Source organism: Cucurbita moschata, unplaced genomic scaffold (assembly GCF_002738365.1).
Source record: "Cucurbita moschata cultivar Rifu unplaced genomic scaffold, Cmos_1.0 Cmo_Scf00019, whole genome shotgun sequence".
NCBI lineage: Eukaryota > Viridiplantae > Streptophyta > Magnoliopsida > Cucurbitales > Cucurbitaceae > Cucurbita > Cucurbita moschata.
In genome coordinates this window covers 2,749,521-2,766,212 of record NW_019268535.1, presented here as the reverse complement: position 1 = coordinate 2,766,212, position 16,692 = coordinate 2,749,521, and the positions used below count along the sequence as shown (strand labels likewise).

General features: G+C 33.0%; 3 protein-coding genes across 4 annotated transcripts; 1 reads left to right on the top strand and 2 right to left on the bottom strand.

Annotated features, from left to right (window-relative positions):
• Nucleotides 1-631: 631 nt before the first annotated feature.
• Nucleotides 632-1,299, bottom strand: LOC111457175. The gene has a single exon (XM_023099340.1). The coding sequence runs from the start codon at nt 1,278-1,280 to the stop codon at nt 846-848; it is 435 nt and encodes a 144-aa protein (XP_022955108.1). The 5' UTR covers nt 1,281-1,299; the 3' UTR covers nt 632-845.
• A 1,187-nt stretch (nt 1,300-2,486) lies between these two features.
• Nucleotides 2,487-10,929, bottom strand: LOC111457260 (alpha,alpha-trehalose-phosphate synthase [UDP-forming] 1-like). The gene is made up of 18 exons (XM_023099470.1): nt 10,705-10,929; nt 9,734-10,127; nt 9,466-9,563; nt 8,984-9,372; nt 8,278-8,392; nt 8,005-8,106; nt 7,036-7,186; nt 6,666-6,754; nt 6,203-6,251; nt 5,600-5,700; nt 5,004-5,191; nt 4,083-4,200; nt 3,827-4,003; nt 3,624-3,746; nt 3,460-3,547; nt 3,250-3,380; nt 3,069-3,167; nt 2,487-2,979 (listed from the first exon to the last, which is right to left on the bottom strand). Exons 2-18 carry the CDS (start codon nt 10,104-10,106, stop codon nt 2,602-2,604), a joined length of 2,769 nt encoding a protein of 922 aa, XP_022955238.1. The 5' UTR covers nt 10,107-10,127; nt 10,705-10,929; the 3' UTR covers nt 2,487-2,601.
• Nucleotides 10,930-13,731: 2,802 nt separating this feature from the next.
• Nucleotides 13,732-14,879, top strand: LOC111457091. Of its 2 annotated transcripts, XM_023099236.1 has the most exons (3): nt 13,732-14,298; nt 14,401-14,536; nt 14,730-14,879. In XM_023099236.1, the coding sequence occupies exons 1-3, from the start codon at nt 13,837-13,839 to the stop codon at nt 14,732-14,734; spliced, it is 603 nt and encodes a 200-aa protein (XP_022955004.1). In that variant the 5' UTR covers nt 13,732-13,836; the 3' UTR covers nt 14,735-14,879. The 2 variants fall into 2 exon arrangements, with proteins under 2 accessions (XP_022955004.1, XP_022955003.1); XM_023099235.1 differs by lacking the exon at nt 14,730-14,879 and having other exon boundaries at nt 13,733-14,298; nt 14,401-14,704.
• The last annotated feature ends 1,813 nt before the right edge of the window (nt 14,880-16,692 follow it).

Sequence of the window (16,692 nt, the reverse complement as noted above, 5' to 3'; positions counted from 1 at the left end):
AAAAATTATATTTATTCACTCTATTAAGAACTAAAATATTTTGAAACTATTAAACAAAATTAAAAGTTTCAAAGATATTTTAAGCTAAAAATAAAAAATTATACTTAACACTAAATTCAATTTTATTATTTAGAAATTTAATACACACTGAAAATTTTAAAATATATTTGATATTTTTAAAGCTAAAAAATTTATTAGACAAAAAATTAATAAATACGGAATCAAAGCAATGAATAGGATTCAAAGTAAAGTAAAAATAAAATAAAAAATAAAAAAGTCAAAAATAAAAAATAAAAAAAGCCTTAATCACTAAATTATAAACGCAAATTTGTCAACCACAAAAAAGAAAAAAAGTTTTAGTTAGAACTTTAATATTAATATTTATATATTCAATTTAATAATGTGGTGGTAGAATGTTTTATCAGCTATATTCAAATTGACTTATTTAATATAGATTTTTTAATTAAAAAAAAACAAAAATAATTAAATAATTAAATACTTTTTCCACAAACTTAGAGAACAATAAAAGAAATGGATAGAACTAATACTTCATTTTATGAAACCAAGATTTTCCCACAAAATTTGACGGAACTTTTTTTTTTTTTTCTTTGCTGTTTTTCTAATTTGAAAATTCAAATTCAAAATTGATTATTTGATGAAATCGATTGTTTCACCAAAAATAAATCCTCAAAATTATAACAAAAAATTGGACGGAAAGAGCGGAGAAGCCTTTTCGTGTTCATCACGATTTGATTTTCTGGTTTCAATTTTCTTTTTCCACACAAAGCCAAACTTGCGTATCGAGTAAGATATCGGAAATTCGATCGCCGTAGTTCCGATTCCGATCACGTTTCTAAGAATCCGGTCATCCGAAGTATTGAATTCCGTACTCGGCTCAAGTCTCGTCCCTTCAATGTTCTTCCATTACCAGTACAAACAGAGAACGCCATTTTTCTAGCCACTCGCCTCTCCGCCACCACGTGCGGCGGAACCATTTCCTCTTCATCCATCTCATCGTCTTCCTCCACCATCCTCCGGCCGATTATATCCGGAATTCCTACCGGAAGTGAGCTCGCCATTTCCTTGTTCGATTGCCATCCGCCCTCGCGCACCGTCCGGTTATGATACTTACAACTTCGCGGCGCCGCAGCCATTCCGCGGCGGCAGTTGAAGTTTAAGTGATCCTCACCGCCGAATCCGCCGCCGTCTTCGCGGTGGAGGTAACGGCAGCGGTCGCGATCGGAGAAAATTACTTCGGATTCCTGAAATTCTTCGGCCATAATTTGGGATTTATGTGAAGAGAAATGGAACAGTATAAACAGAAGAAGCCGCAAATGGAGGAACTCCGTATTTATAGAGGGAATCGGAAGCGACTCAGCTCGGCTCCGAGTCGTACTTAATACACTTAATTTCTTTTCATTTTTTTAATAAAAGGATAAATGACGTCATTTTATTATTATTATTATTTTCATAAATTGATTTTTCTTTTTAGTTCAAAAAGTTTAAATTACTCTGAAATTAGACTATTTAGAAATTAATTCCATACTTTAATGGCCAATTAAAAATTAAATTAAAATTTTGGAAATACACTTAAATCTTAAGGTCAAAAGTGTCCATTTTAAAAAATGGTGTATTTTATCTTTTTATTTATTTATAATAATTATTATTATTATTAATGCTCGTAGCTTGAATATCATTCTATTTTAACCATTTAAAAATGTAATATGAATAAATTTTAAAATTAGTTTATATTATTTATTGAAAATAAATAATTAGGAGAAGAGTGTAAAAACAATTTAAAAATTTATAAAAAGAATGTAAATATGGATTTATTTTTTTTAGAAAAATTATAATATTTAATAAAAATAATAATATTTGGACGAAAATGGTATTTTAAGTGTTTCTATATATATATATATATATTGTATAATTTTCATTAGCTTTGTGAAGCGTTTTTATTACTTGTGGGTCACGAAACTATGATGCTGAGGATGACCCTATAATCGACCTCGATGTTGAGGTTGACTTCTCAAGAAGCATGTGTCACGTATGTCCTAGACTTGTGACATCCTAGTTCAAGTACCATATTGAGAGAGAGTAATTCTATCGTTATTGTCATGTTAAGATCGAGTGTATTATTCTATCCGATTGGCACTATCTATATAAAGAAGAAAGTTTGCTTGTGAAACTTACACATTATGTTCAACGATGAGAAAAAACATACGTAACACTTGTGGGTGGAATTAGGAATACTGTACGTGGAACGGGATAAGAGTGACTTTTGTGATCGTTCACGCAAAATTCACTCTCCAAGTGTGACAAGTAGATGAGTTGTTCTTTTGAGTGTTAATTTTGCAATAAGGTTCATCACCTATTACATATTTTTTTTCCCACGAAATATTATATAAATATACATATACACATATATACACACACATATACATATACATATATATATAGAATATAGTGTGAGAGAGAGAGACTTGTAGTTGAAGGTTCTGAAATCTGTAAAAAAACCAAAGGAAAGGAAACAAAGATGTCAACTTATTAACTGGCTTATTAACTGGCTGCTATTCACTAAAATACACTGTGAATGACCATTCAACTCACACTTGACTCCAAACATTCCGACAACTCCTTCACAAGTTTGACAACATCATTCGACGAAACAAGAAGGTATCTTGCGTTCGATCGCTTCCGCCCCACAGCACACGAGAAGTAATTGTCACCCTTGAGATCAAGAACAGATGAACCCTCATGCAGTGACAATCGATCCTGCACTACAGGCCTCCAAAACACTGCACTCCCATGGCTGTTTGCTCTTCTTTCTATAATGGAAAGGGAACGTTGTTTCTTCAGGCGTGCCGACTTCGGCGGTGCTCCATTGTTTGGCATCTTCGGCGGTGGTAAAGGATTCGGGACTGTTTGTGGCACTTCAGAAGGAAGGTCGGGCTCGAAAAATGTATACACATCTTCATCCTGAAACATACACACAATACACAAGGATTTATAGACATTTTCATCGTTTACTTAGAGTCATGAATCATCAGATATTTGAATTGAATGACCTTGGCTAGGAAGTGCCCAACACAGAGAACATAGTCAATAGGCTTGTTGATGCCTTTGTCACGAACTATTTCTCCCAATATTCGATCAATGGCCGAACCCTGTTAAATAATCATATCATATCATTCCATATCATCTGATATTCATTTTTGAGATTCATATTTCAAGATCAATGTCACACACCTTTGTAACACCAACTGCTCGAACCTCGACTGATCGACTGCCTTGGACAACATCAACTGATGCATTTGAGATTGGACCAGTCCATAGATGCTGCAACAAGTCCCTCGCTTGAAGTCTTCCAAACTCAACATCTAGTTCAGTACAAGTCAAGTACTAAAATGATTTTAGAGGAAGAAACTCATTAGATTGTCCGTGGTAAATGCTAGATACCTGCATATTTGTAATTCCACACCAGCGAAGTTTCACGAAGCTCGAAATGGGATCTAGGAGTTCTTTCGGTAAAATACTCGAAAACATGCTACCATTCATTAACAGATATAAGAAACCAGAAGTAAGAAAAGTAACTATATATAATATAGTATTATTCTTCAGACCTTAACACTCTCAACCCAGTCCATATGTAAATTCTCGGGCATAGTCGTCATCCATTCTCCCTTCGTAGGACGTAAGAACATACCGTTTTCTGCTGCCAGCCACATGTTGTACTGACCAAAATTCTGCAATAAAACATAGTCAAGGCAAAAACAAGGATACAGAAGGGGGAAAAGGCATTATTAATGCAGAAGAACAAGTGTACCTCGTCTAGTACACTTCGGTCACTCCCACTAAGGACAACCACTGTCGTATTCCGGTCATCACAAAGCTTCTTCAAGGGCTCTCTCACATCTGGATGTACTTTAAGATCCATGTCTCTAATTTGGCCACATCTTCTTCCGAGGGCATCAACTGCTTCAGTTAAGGTAGCATTGAAACCCTGTGAAATAAGCAATTATGCAGCAAACAGTTATTGCATATCGGCCACTAATATAGTTTTGGTCTTACAGGGAATATACCAGAATAACCAATCGATTATGTGATCGCGAATAACTGTTCGCTGCCTCATTAATTGGAAGTAAAGGTGGTATCTGTCTGGTCCTGATTTGAGCTTCAACTACGGTGTCGTTGAGTTCGCTACAGCCAAGAGAACTTCATAATTTATCTAAAACTACAGACAAAAAACTTGAAAGTCAAACATTGCAAGAAAGTGTCATAAACCATATCCAGAAAACGTGACAAACAGGCAGTTTCCTCCTAACAAAATTATTTCTAGGGATAAATTGCAGAAGAAATAAAGGCTGTTGTTCCGGCATAATGCTGAGATATGACAAATCTGCTAGTATTTGAAATGGACAGATAGTCAACTGATTCATCTTCATATGATGTTACATGCTTGTGTTATGTTTCACACTTCCCCATACAGAAGATCCTGATCATGTTGCATACGTTGCAAACAGGACACAGGAATCGTTATAGAAACACGGTAACATGATCTCTTCAAATGAACACGCGAAATGACAGATTGCATTATGCAAATTCCTCATTTGGCAAGTAGAAATGCTAGTGCAACTCGACCTACTGAGACAAGAATGAGTAGAAGAAGCAAGAAGCGTGTATGAATTTCAAACAATACTTGTTCAATTTTCTTGGGGCATAGAAGTTAAAACATGTTATGATGGACAGAAGTCCAACTAGCAAAAAGCTCATGGCTTTTAGTAGGAAATTCATTTATTAGGTAGAAAAATCTGTATTTGCTTTCATGGGCTGTGGCATCTTGAGGGTAAGAAATAGACGGGCCAGTTCCATGTGCAAAAACCCTCAATGGAAGTCATGAAATTAATTAAAGCTTTTGAAAATCAAACCAAGAAAATTCATGAAACAAGATTAAGAATTAAGCTAAATGCAAATTAAGGACAGTCACCCGTGCGTATCAGTACCTCACAAATGTTGCAGCCCATTCTTGGGATGTGTGAGTTGTAACGTGCATGAAGTTATGAAGGTGTCGCCTTTCTCTTTCATCAGCTTCCATATTCAAAGCATAACCAATTGAAGCAGCAACTTCAGTGATATTCCATGGATTAACTAAAACAGCACCAGCACCTAATGACTGTGCTGCACCAGCAAACTAGAAAAAATATGATCATATTACACCATGGGAAATGTTACCATAAGCTGCTCAGATCTAGTTTATATCCTAAAGCCAAAACATTTGGTGGAACACATGATCCTTGGTCGTAATGTGATTAACTGATATTCAGAAAGAAGTGTTATTTCCATGGTTTTTATTTTCAATCAACAGTGAACAATTTAATTTATTGCTCACAGTTCCTTCTAAAATCATTGTTGATGAATTCTTTTCAATTAAAAAACGGAAGCATTTGCCCACTAGTGATAACCTCAGTCATAACAGTAAGAAAAAAGTTTGACAAAGGCTTAGAAAGCCCCTAAAATTCTAAAGGGGTAAGAGATTCAAGAACTAACACTGAACTACCAGTTCAGTTTGTAGCAAAAATAAAACTAAAACTTGGATTACCTCACTCAGAATAAGAACACCTTTCTTGGAAGCTTGACAGGCAACAAACTCATAGCTCACAAGATTCATTCCATCTCTTAAAGATGTAACTAGTGCCACATCTGCATAAGAGAAAACAACAGGACAAGGTGAAATCAAAGATGTATAGATAAAACCTAACACAGTTTACATAAAACCAGTGCTAACATCTAACTTTATTTGCATTTATAATTCTTGCCACAACATCAATTTCTGAGGGATCACTTACTGCATGACACAAAAATGCTAGATAAAACAGAGAAATCTCTGGTCAGTTACATGTTTATTAGGCACCTAGGTTGGAAAATGAAATAGTTACTAGTGAGGTTAACCATATGGAATTGGTTGGTAATTATGGCTTGGAGACAGGGGAAGAGTAGGCTGAGATAGATAAGAGATACTTTTTTATTGAGCTTCAGGTTCCTCAATTACCAAGGATTATCCAACTGGCCATATTTTCTTTCTATGCAATTTAGAATTTCTTTCTTGGTGCCGGGTGGTTCCTATCAATGTTACACGTAGGATTGGATAAATAGGAACATATTAGATAGAGAAACATGAAAAATACACCATAAAGATAAGTACCAGTGACAGCATATAAAGCACATAATGCAGGGAAGTCAAGTGAACGATCCTGTAAATAAGGAAAAAAAACTTGATTAAGTCTTTGTTTGATCCATCAACGAACTAGTAACCAAATTGCTTCGCAAGAAGCCTAAATTCTAATCATTAAGTTTTAAGGATAGATGTGATGAAGATCTTATGTTGATGCAAATGATATTTGATGCAAAAATATCTTATGTTGCACCTGATTTATGTTATCATCATATCACATGAACTGACATTAGTTAAGGTTCTCCACCATGAACATGAATTTCTGATAAAAAAAGAAAACGACCATCTTCCCTGTCACCATCACTGATACCATAAATTATGAGTACTTGTATGATGCAACTACCTTGAACATTTCAACTTACAGCCATGGAATTAATACATAGTCATTATAAAGATGTACGCATGAAAATAGAAATCAATTGAGAAGACCAACCAGATGATGTATTGGAACTGCAGTAAGAGTACCAAACCTCCCATTAATACGCCCAACAATCTCATGAACTTGACTTGTTAGCTTTTGATCTGTTAAGCAGCATAAGACAAGGTCTTTCAATGTTCCATTCCACTTTCTCAAGAACGCATAAAAGCAATGTATTTGGGAAACTAAAACGATGAGATATTTTTTCAAGTACAACAAGTATGAAGTATGTGGATTTGAGCTTCCAACCCGTGGAGATATTTCTTCTTTGAAATATCAATTCAAATACTAACGTTTAATACTGACTAAATTCAAAATAGCCTGATAACTCATGACATGAAGTACATAATGTGTGTGTATCATGTTAAAGAAATAATGAGCATACACTCAGGAACGTCTGTCCTTGTTGGCACAGCAATTTGCAGCAAAACTACTTTATCGCGCCACTTTGGATTTTCTTCAAGAAATTTTTCAAAAGCCAGAATCTTTTGGGGTATTCCCTTAATCATATCAAGACGATCAACACCCAACATTACCTGGTGATGTCAGTTGCATCAGAAGAACTGAGAGAACGCAGAGTTACTCAAGTAATCTTACCAAATAGGACAAAGAAATTGAAGCTTAGAAGATGGACTAAAATAAAAGATTTAGTTATTATGTAGTTTTATGCAAAATGACAAACACTCAGCATCACCACTTTCTGGTAGAAGTATTGGAAAAACTTGGAACATGGAGTCACAGAAAATATGCAGCTGTTCAAGCAGTCTTTGCACAGTGACAAACAGTTAGCACCACCACTTTCAGAGACAGTAATAGCATACCTTACATAATGTCATAGGCAACGCAAACATGGACAAATCAAACCCAATCACCATTTTGATGAGTTTATGTGTTATGTGAGTGCATGCTTGAGTGTGTTGGATGAAATTATTCAGTTGCACTGCAATAAGTGATGTTTGCCACTGTTTTCATGCAGAAAATAACTGAAACCTTTAAAATGCTTTTGGGACCAATTGTCATAAGGGTTCAGCCACAAACAATGCAGTGATCACTTCTAATAATTTTTCTTGCGAATGTGTGAGAGAGAGATCTAGTACTGTACGATGCAGGAAGCAAAAGTAAGAAGTTGAAAACTACCAACCAGTGGTACAAATTACATGGTATCTCAACAAGGATTTAAACAAAGCAGTTGTCCAACATTCATGCTACATTTCAGGTGTTAGGAAGCTAATAAACAAGCTCAATTGAGAACACTTACAAATACTGCAAAAAGACTGAAGTTCTGCATACCTTCAACAATGAAAATGAAAGGCAAAAGGGAATATTTGAGAGTGGAAGGAAAGGAAACAACTACCTTTCGTCCAGCAAATCTTTCTTGAAGTTCTTTAATGTGTTCCTGGACTTGAGGAAGTTTAAGAGCTCGAATGAATCGATCAGAATCTATTCCAATAGGAAACTGTAGTTTGAAGACCCAAAAGATGAAAAGACAAGATATTATATTGCAAATGACTGTAGTGAATTCTCAAAGAAGAAAAATATTGAGACAATAGAAACTTCCGATACAAGAATACAATTTCCTGTACAACGCATGGATTGAAGGAAAAACAAGATAATCAATTGGTCTTACAGCAGCTATGCGAGTCAGCTTTCCTTGATCCTCTACTCCTTCAGGTGTACCCTCCAACCCAAGAATACGGGTGCAGGCACTAACAAAATGCCTGGCATAATCATATGTGTGGAAACTGGAGGAGAAATGACATGTCATTTAGGCCCAGATTTTGAAATAAACGAAACTCACAATAGAAAAGCAAGTTGTGACTAAGCTGACCTTTAGATGGAAGAGAATGATAATAAGTTGGAAATCCACATAGTATGGGTAATTCGTGCTAAATTATTACAAATTAATAGTGTAACCTAAACTATTACAAGTATAGGAAAGCAAAATCAATCATTTAGAATAATGAGAGCTCATAAATGTGAGAACTAGAAGCTGGAAATCCACACAATAAGGAGAGCTCATATATCAATCATATAGAATAATACATGTTGAAGGGAAAAAAATTACAGAAAAACATATGAACAGACAACGAATTTGTTCCGTCCAGCTTTCACTATAGTCTATGTGTTACAATAAGAATCCATGCTCAGAAGATCAAAACAAAAATCAGATAAACAAGCTCCATCTCTTTTTTCCACTTTCGCAACATTTAGAGAAAATGAAAATTTCCTTGAGTTCTTATTTGTAAAAATAAGAAAAGAGGTCCCAATCTTACTTCAGGAAATATGATAAGCAAACATTAAAACGATAGCATGAACACAAATGAACGGCTTACCCAACTAAATCAGCAGCAAGAACAGCTCTCAAAAGCTCTGACCGAGATGGTAGAGTTCTATGTATTTCTGACGATGGAAATGGGGTGTGAAGGAACCAACCAACTTTCATCTTACGATTATGCTCTTTGAGACATTTTGGGAGAAACATCAAGTGATAATCATGACACCAAACAACATCTCCCTCTTCATAATGTTTGTTTACAACATCAGCAAACATTTTGTTTGCCTTCTTATATGCATCAAACTGTGACTGAAAACTTCGTGTTGTTGCAAGTCGGTCTTCTTGTGGAAGACCAAGATAATGAAATAGAGGCCACAATATGTTGTTACAGTAGCCATTGTAATACTGATGAACGATCTCTTCATCAAGAAAGACCGGTATGCATTTCTACAATCCAAAACTTAATAAGCATAGCCATTACTTATCAATGTAGCATTAATGATCAAGTTTGAGAGATGCGAGAGTCACCGTAGAATATACCTTTTCAGCTAATGCTTTCTCTAAGGCTCTCTGTCCAACTTCGTCAGGTACGTTCACACCAGCCCAACCAATCCATCTTGCCTCAAACTCCTTTAGTCCTTGAAAAGGAAAAAAAAAGACTTTACCTTCAGTTAAGATATCAAGTTCTTAACATAATGAAGTAAAATTAGACAAATGAACAAAGAAAAATATATCTCTGGAATCACTACTTTTTAACATTAATATGAAACTCAAGCCAGAACAGTTGCTAATACAGGACATAACATACCTAAAAGTGCACTGACTAAACCACCAACGCTAATTTCAAGATGCCATGTCTCCTTCCCTTTCCTGACAGCAGACACAGGCAATCTGTTTGCTACAACTAGAAGGCGCTGTTTAGAAGTCCTCCCTTCTAGCCTTTGAAACCCATCAATGATGTCTTTTACCACTGACACCCCTTCTAAGATATCTTCCTCGTTAAATGACCCACAACTATCACCAGAAAAAGAGAACAGATCATAACTGTTGAATTCTCCCAGACTGTGAGCTTCTTCATTGAGAGAAGACCGGTTTGATCTCCTGAGCTCTCTCTCCCTTAGAAGCCTTTCCAATCTGGTTCTAGGAGTAGGAGGACTGTTGTTATGGTTGTTTGACAGCATTGATCAATCAATACACAAGTTCTGTAAACAAAATGAAAGAACAGGTAACTTCGATTTTTTAATTTCAACACTAATGATCTAACAGCACTGAAAGAAACAACTATCATGGCAATTTTCTCATGATTCTCAACTTTCTTTTCCAAAAATCAAGAATCCTTACACCCCATGCAAGAACATCAAATGCATATGCATACAACATGACAGTAGAAAATTGACAGAAACCCATAGTAATAGCCGAGCTACATATACTGTTCTACTTCAAATTCCAAAACTCCAAGTCATTGGAGATTCGATTCATATAGAACACAATCCCATATGATAAGCCAAACAGAACAACAGAAATGCAGCAAGAATCTTCAGAAACAACCTCATGAATCAAGATAGTCATAAAAAATTCGATTCCAATCAGTAATTAGAACATGCAGAGAACAAAATTCAAGAATGCAGTCTCGAAAATCAAAAAAAAAAAAACCCACCCCTCCAAACCCCAAGAAACAAACAAAAAAACAAAAATAAAACAGAGTAGGCGCGGCAGAAGCAGAGTGATCAACAGAAAACAAAAACAAAGAAATGCAAGAAAGGGGAGAGGAGTTGTAACCGAGTTTAGAAATGCAGATCGTGTAGTGAAGCAAAAGAGCGAGGAGAGAATCGGGGAAATGGAGATTGAGATTGAAGATGAGGGAAGGAAGGGATGATCAAATGATGAAAGAAGGGATTATGAGGGAATTAGAAATGGAGCGTTTCGCCATTGTAATGCGAAATTGAATGGAAGAAAAAGGCGAAAGGGGATATGAAGAATTGGAGGGACTCGACAGTCGCCAAGAGGGTGTTGTTATAAACCTTCCGCCCATGCACGCCACACCTATTTATACCATTCACCATTATTTCCCACTCCCTCGCTTACCCAATGCTTATGCGCCACCATATAACATTATTATTATTTTTTTATATTACTATGTTTTAATTAAAAATATATATTTAAAAATAAATAATAAAAATATCTCTATTTTGTTTTAATTTTAAAACTATTTAATACCCTTAAATTCTTTTAAAAATTTTAAAAAACATTTTAAATAAATTTAAAATTATAAATTTTCAAGAGTATCATTAATAAATTTTAATATAATTTATGAGGTGTCAATAGACGGATTTCATCGTAGGTGATAATTTTTTTTTTATAGGGATAACAGATGTTAATACTACTTTTAAAATTTAATGGTTATTTTTTTTTAATGTAGTATTAAAGGACGAAGGTATTTTTGAACTTTTTTTTTAACAAGAGTATTTTCTTTCCGATAAACTATAAAGTATAGGGTTTTTTTTTTAATTTTAAAGTTTTATATTTAAAGAATAAAATATTTATTTGTTCAGGAAGCTCCTCGAAATTTAAAAGCGAGCTATTTTTGCCTTGATTACATTTGTTTTAAATAGTCCTCGTACCCGTTAATCATTAGTTGACTAACGAAAATTTAACAACGGGTTACATTTTTTTAATTTACAAAATAAAAAATAAAAAATATAATTAGGTTATCGAATTAAGGTAACAAAAGTCTGAATCTTTATATTTATTATTTAGGGTTATTTATTTTGGTTAACAAATTTTTTTTATTTTGCATAAATTAAAGATATATGTGTGATCACATTTATAAATTATGTTATTGAAAAAAGAAAAAAAAAAATTAAAGGTTAATTATTAAATTATACTTTACTAATAAATTATAAATTATCTTAGTTGGGTTAATAGCTAATTATATTTTGGTAAAAATTAATTGTTCAATAATAGTTTGCTTTAAAATGCATTATTTTATATACTTTTAGGAAGAAAAAAACTCAGAAAATAAATTTATATGACTAATTTTTACTTCAAATATCTCATTAATAATATTTATTTTATAGATATAATATATCAAAATATGAAAATGATTTAAAATTAAGAACATAATCTTTAAAAGATTTAAATACAAATAAATACCAAAATTAAAAATTATGTATTTCATTATCAAATCAATAAATCATATAATTTAAAATTTTCTTGAAAAATATATTTTTTTCATATTAAAAAAAATCTTGGTTATATATTTTTTACTTGAATATTTGTGATTAATGAATAAAACAAATTATTATTATTATTATTATTCAAATATATGTGTGGATAATGAATTTAATATTCCATTTTTGTTTGGTTTCTTTTTTTAGATTCATGTGATGAATAGGATAAGGAGATGGGATATGATAGCCACAATTTATTTATTTATTTATTTTTTTTTTTTTGGGAAAAAATCCCTAAAATATAAAATTAAATTAACTAAAATATCTATTACAAAATTGGGTCAAGAAACTGAAAAAACACTAATTATTATTTAAATGATGGTTGGATTTTATGCTTTTATAATTAAACTCAATAAAATCAACGAATATTAAATATAAAAATAGATTATATAAATTAATTTTTAAGAAATGAAAATTTGAATCTCTACCGAACAAAACAATATCTATTTATTATTTAATATTCTTCGTTTTGTCCAATTTTTTATTTTATTTTTAATAAAACTTTATATATATATAATTAATTATTTATTTATATAATTTAATAGGTTTGAATTATACATATGTATTTTTAAATAGAGATTTTTTTGGGAATAATAATTTAATTAAAAATTAACTAACATAGAACTTAATTATTAAAAGAATATATAAAAAAAAAAAAGTTAAAAGAAGAATCATTCTACCTAAAAAAATTCCGATCTCAAATTTAAAGGAATAATCTGTTAAAGATAAGAATTAAAATATGGTAAAGACGAGAACGACAATGTTATTTATTTTATTGGGTAAAATCATATGATCCTCCCTCGTATTATACAACCCTCATTTTAGTATATAATTTATTTATCTATTTTCGTATTTAATTTAATAGTGTTTTTCATTAAAATAATAATTATATACTTTCGCCTATTATTTTTATTTTGAAAATTGTTTTAAAAAATACTTTTAAAATTTAAAATTTGTCAAAAAAAAATTAAATTACTGCCGAAGTCAAATATAAAATATTTATAACAATCAATCACTAACTTCAATTAAAAACAAAAATAAATAAAAATAAATAAATATTCTTAATTTTTTTTTAGAGTATGATTGAGTTGTAACCCTATTTTCGAGTTGGTCCGATTGACCTGACTAAGAAAATATCAACCCGATCAAAATTTTTAATTTTTCAAAATTTCAATCTAACATTTTATAAAAGAAAAAATTAAAAAAATAGGAAAAATAAAAGGAATAAACATATAAATTATATATATATATATAAAAAAGTGTTACATTAAATTTTTTTGGAATATGGAAAATCACAAAAAAAAAAAATCTAATTATAAATCTAATTATATATATAAAAAAAATCGAATTTCGGAATATATTCGGTAGAATTGTACGAGTTTAAAATGAAAAAAAAAAAAGAAAAAGAAAGTGAATAAAATCTTGGAATAATTTAGAAGTTTGAAAATTAAAAAAGTGAATAAAGAATACTTTTTTAAAAAATAAATGTGATAAAATATAAAAGAAAAAGTAGAAATATTAAAAAAAAAGAAAAAAAAAAGAAAAAAGAAAAAGTTATTCCTCCGGCGCACAAAAGCCCATTATTCATTAACCAACGGCCCGCCGGATAAAACCCAGCCTTTTACTAAAGGTTTTCTCGTCACCGTCGCATTGTCGACCGATCAGTCAGCCGGCGGTGAAAATGGCGTCTCGTCTGGTGACTCTGTTCTTCCTCCTCCTTCTCACCGCCTCACTTCCCGTCCTCTCCCTCTCTTTCTCCCAATTCAAATCCCTATTTTCGCGCGCGCATTCCCTTATGTCTCGCGTCGCCGATCTCCGTGCCTCCCGCGGCGACTTCTCCGGCTCGCAACGGGCCAGGGTCATCGCTAACAAGCTCGAACGAGGCTTCGGAGGATTCGGTTTCTTAGCGTCAATGTGGTCGCTAGCTTGGGACTACGCCAAGAACTACGCATGGAGAGATCTCGCCTTTTCGGAACTCTACGACGCCATTCCCGACATGAACGAATTGCTTAGGGCGTTGGCTGAGTTAACCGGGTTGGAATCGGACACGGCGAGGGCAAGGTGGGTGTCGCGGAATTACCAATCTCTCTTCAGATTATGCAATTCGATCTTGCAGAGGCTTCTCAAGGTGTTTTGGAAATCGGTAAGTGGATTGAATGGGTCGTTTTTTGTTTGCTCGTAAGGTGTTTGTTAAAATGCCTGAATGAAAAATGGTGCAATCTGTGTTTGTTTTGGGGATGGGCAGGGGGCTTGGAGGGATGTGGTGGAGACAATTCGAATGGAGGTGATGGATGGTGGATTGCTGAAGGATTGTTTGGAGCTGGGAAGTGGCGATTTGAGAGGAATGATTCAGATTTTGAAGGATTTGGCTTTGAATTTTCATTCCTCCTTTGGGCGCAGGAATGAACTGTGAGGATCAAGAATTCTAGAACTTTGGGATTGTTTTCATGTCCTATGTTGTTGTTGTTTTTTCTTTTACACACTTTGTATATTACCATAAACTAGTCCAACTCCGTTCTTCTCATGATCTGAACACATTAGTTTGTTTATTGAATTTAGAGTAAGATGCAAAACACTGATGATAGGAACACATTGGTTTGGTTTTTAGACTTACAAGAAATTATTGAACTTTTCAAGAAGATGGATATAGACAGCCTTTGATGTCTAGAAATAGTCGGCCTTTGATGTATTTGAGAACTCGAAGAGTTGCTCCTTGGTTCATGCATAAATGATCCTGATCAGGATGGTGAATGTGTTAAATCAACCTTTTCGAAGCTGGATTTGGCTGAATATCATGATCAGAATGGTGAATGTGTTAAATCATAAAAAATGAAATTTTGATATTTAAGAACACGAACGATTGATTAATGATTTGTTTTGCTCAGTGACAATCGATATAGAAATCGTAAAAATGAACTTTTGAGATGTGGGCTTAAAAAGAATGATATATCTCGTGGAAGGTGATCCTAATTGATAGTGTCGTTCAGATTTCTGTCATTTATCTTCATCTTTTGTTCGATACCATGTTAAGAATGAAAAACAATAAAAGAAAATATACTACTAATCAAATCCTAAAATTAATATAAAATAGACAATATATTCTCAACCTTATAATATATATATATATATATATATTTATTTATTTAAAAAAATAAATAATACCTTTATAGTTAGTACCACGTTTCAAAATACTCATAAACTTTTAAGAGTAACACTGATTTATGGATAGAAAGTTTTTTTAACTTAAAAAAATATTTTTATCATTAATTTAAGTATCAAAATGTGTTTCAAAATTTCATTAATACCTTTGATATTTTTAAAATTTTAAAAAATACACAAGACGGTCGTTACATACCGATAGAATCATTAGTATCACATTTAAAAAATAATTATAAATCACATTTAAAAAATAATTATAAATTTTTAAAAGTAGCAAATTCTTATAAATTTATTTTAATTATAAATAGTGTTTTGTTCTCCTCCCAACCAATGTGGGAAACATTACAATCCACCCCCCTTCGGGGCCAGCGTCCTTACTAGCACATTGCCTCGTGTCTACCCCTTTGGGGAACAGCGAGAAAGTTGACACATCGTCCGGTGTCTGACTCTGATACCATTTGTAACGGCCCAGATCCACCGCTAGAGGATATTGTTCTTTTTGAGCTTTTCCTTTCGGACTTCCCCTCAAGGCTTTGAAACGAGTCTGTTAGGGGAAGGTTTCCACACCCTTATAGATGGTGTCTTGTTCTCCCCAACAAATGTGGGACATCACATTCTAAATGGTTTTCTAAAATTCGTAAAGGACTGAACGTCAACTAAGTTTAAATTTTAAGAGCTAAAATGTCGACATGCTTTCCAAAATCTCATACTAATGGAGATAATGCTCTTTATATATATATATCCACAATCTTCCCGTTAGCTACATCGTAAGTTTGCCTCGGGGAATTAGTGGAGCAAATAGCCACAGAAACCGAAACCTTTCAGATCAAGTTTCTAAGTTTTCTTTGGTTCAGTTATTATTATGAAATTTAATTTAAGATATAAAAATATTTGCAGAATATATTTTATTGTATAGCTGTAATTAATTGTGAAATATATTTTATACCGTTAGTTAAGATTTTTTTCTCTTATTTTTTAGTTGATAGTATATTTTATCTTATTTTCGGGAGTTGGTTAGCAGTATATTTTATTTTATTTTAGTTGATTGGTTAGTAATATATTTTCGGAGTTAGTTGGCAGCTTTTATCCTATTTAAACGTTGTGAACAAGATCGTACTTTCGATCTCACTCCTGTTTCTCATTCTTAACATGATATCAGAACACTTCGGGATGAATGCTCTTGCAATTTTTCAGATACAAAAGTCGATAGCCATGATGTCACAGGGAACCATGACACTGTTAGCATATTTCACCAAGCTCAAAACACTCTGGGATGAATTGGAAGCGTACCGCAGACCATTTACCTGTAATCAACGCCAAATACATGTTGATCAATGGGAGGAAGACAAGTTGATGCAACTACTCATGGGGCTCAATG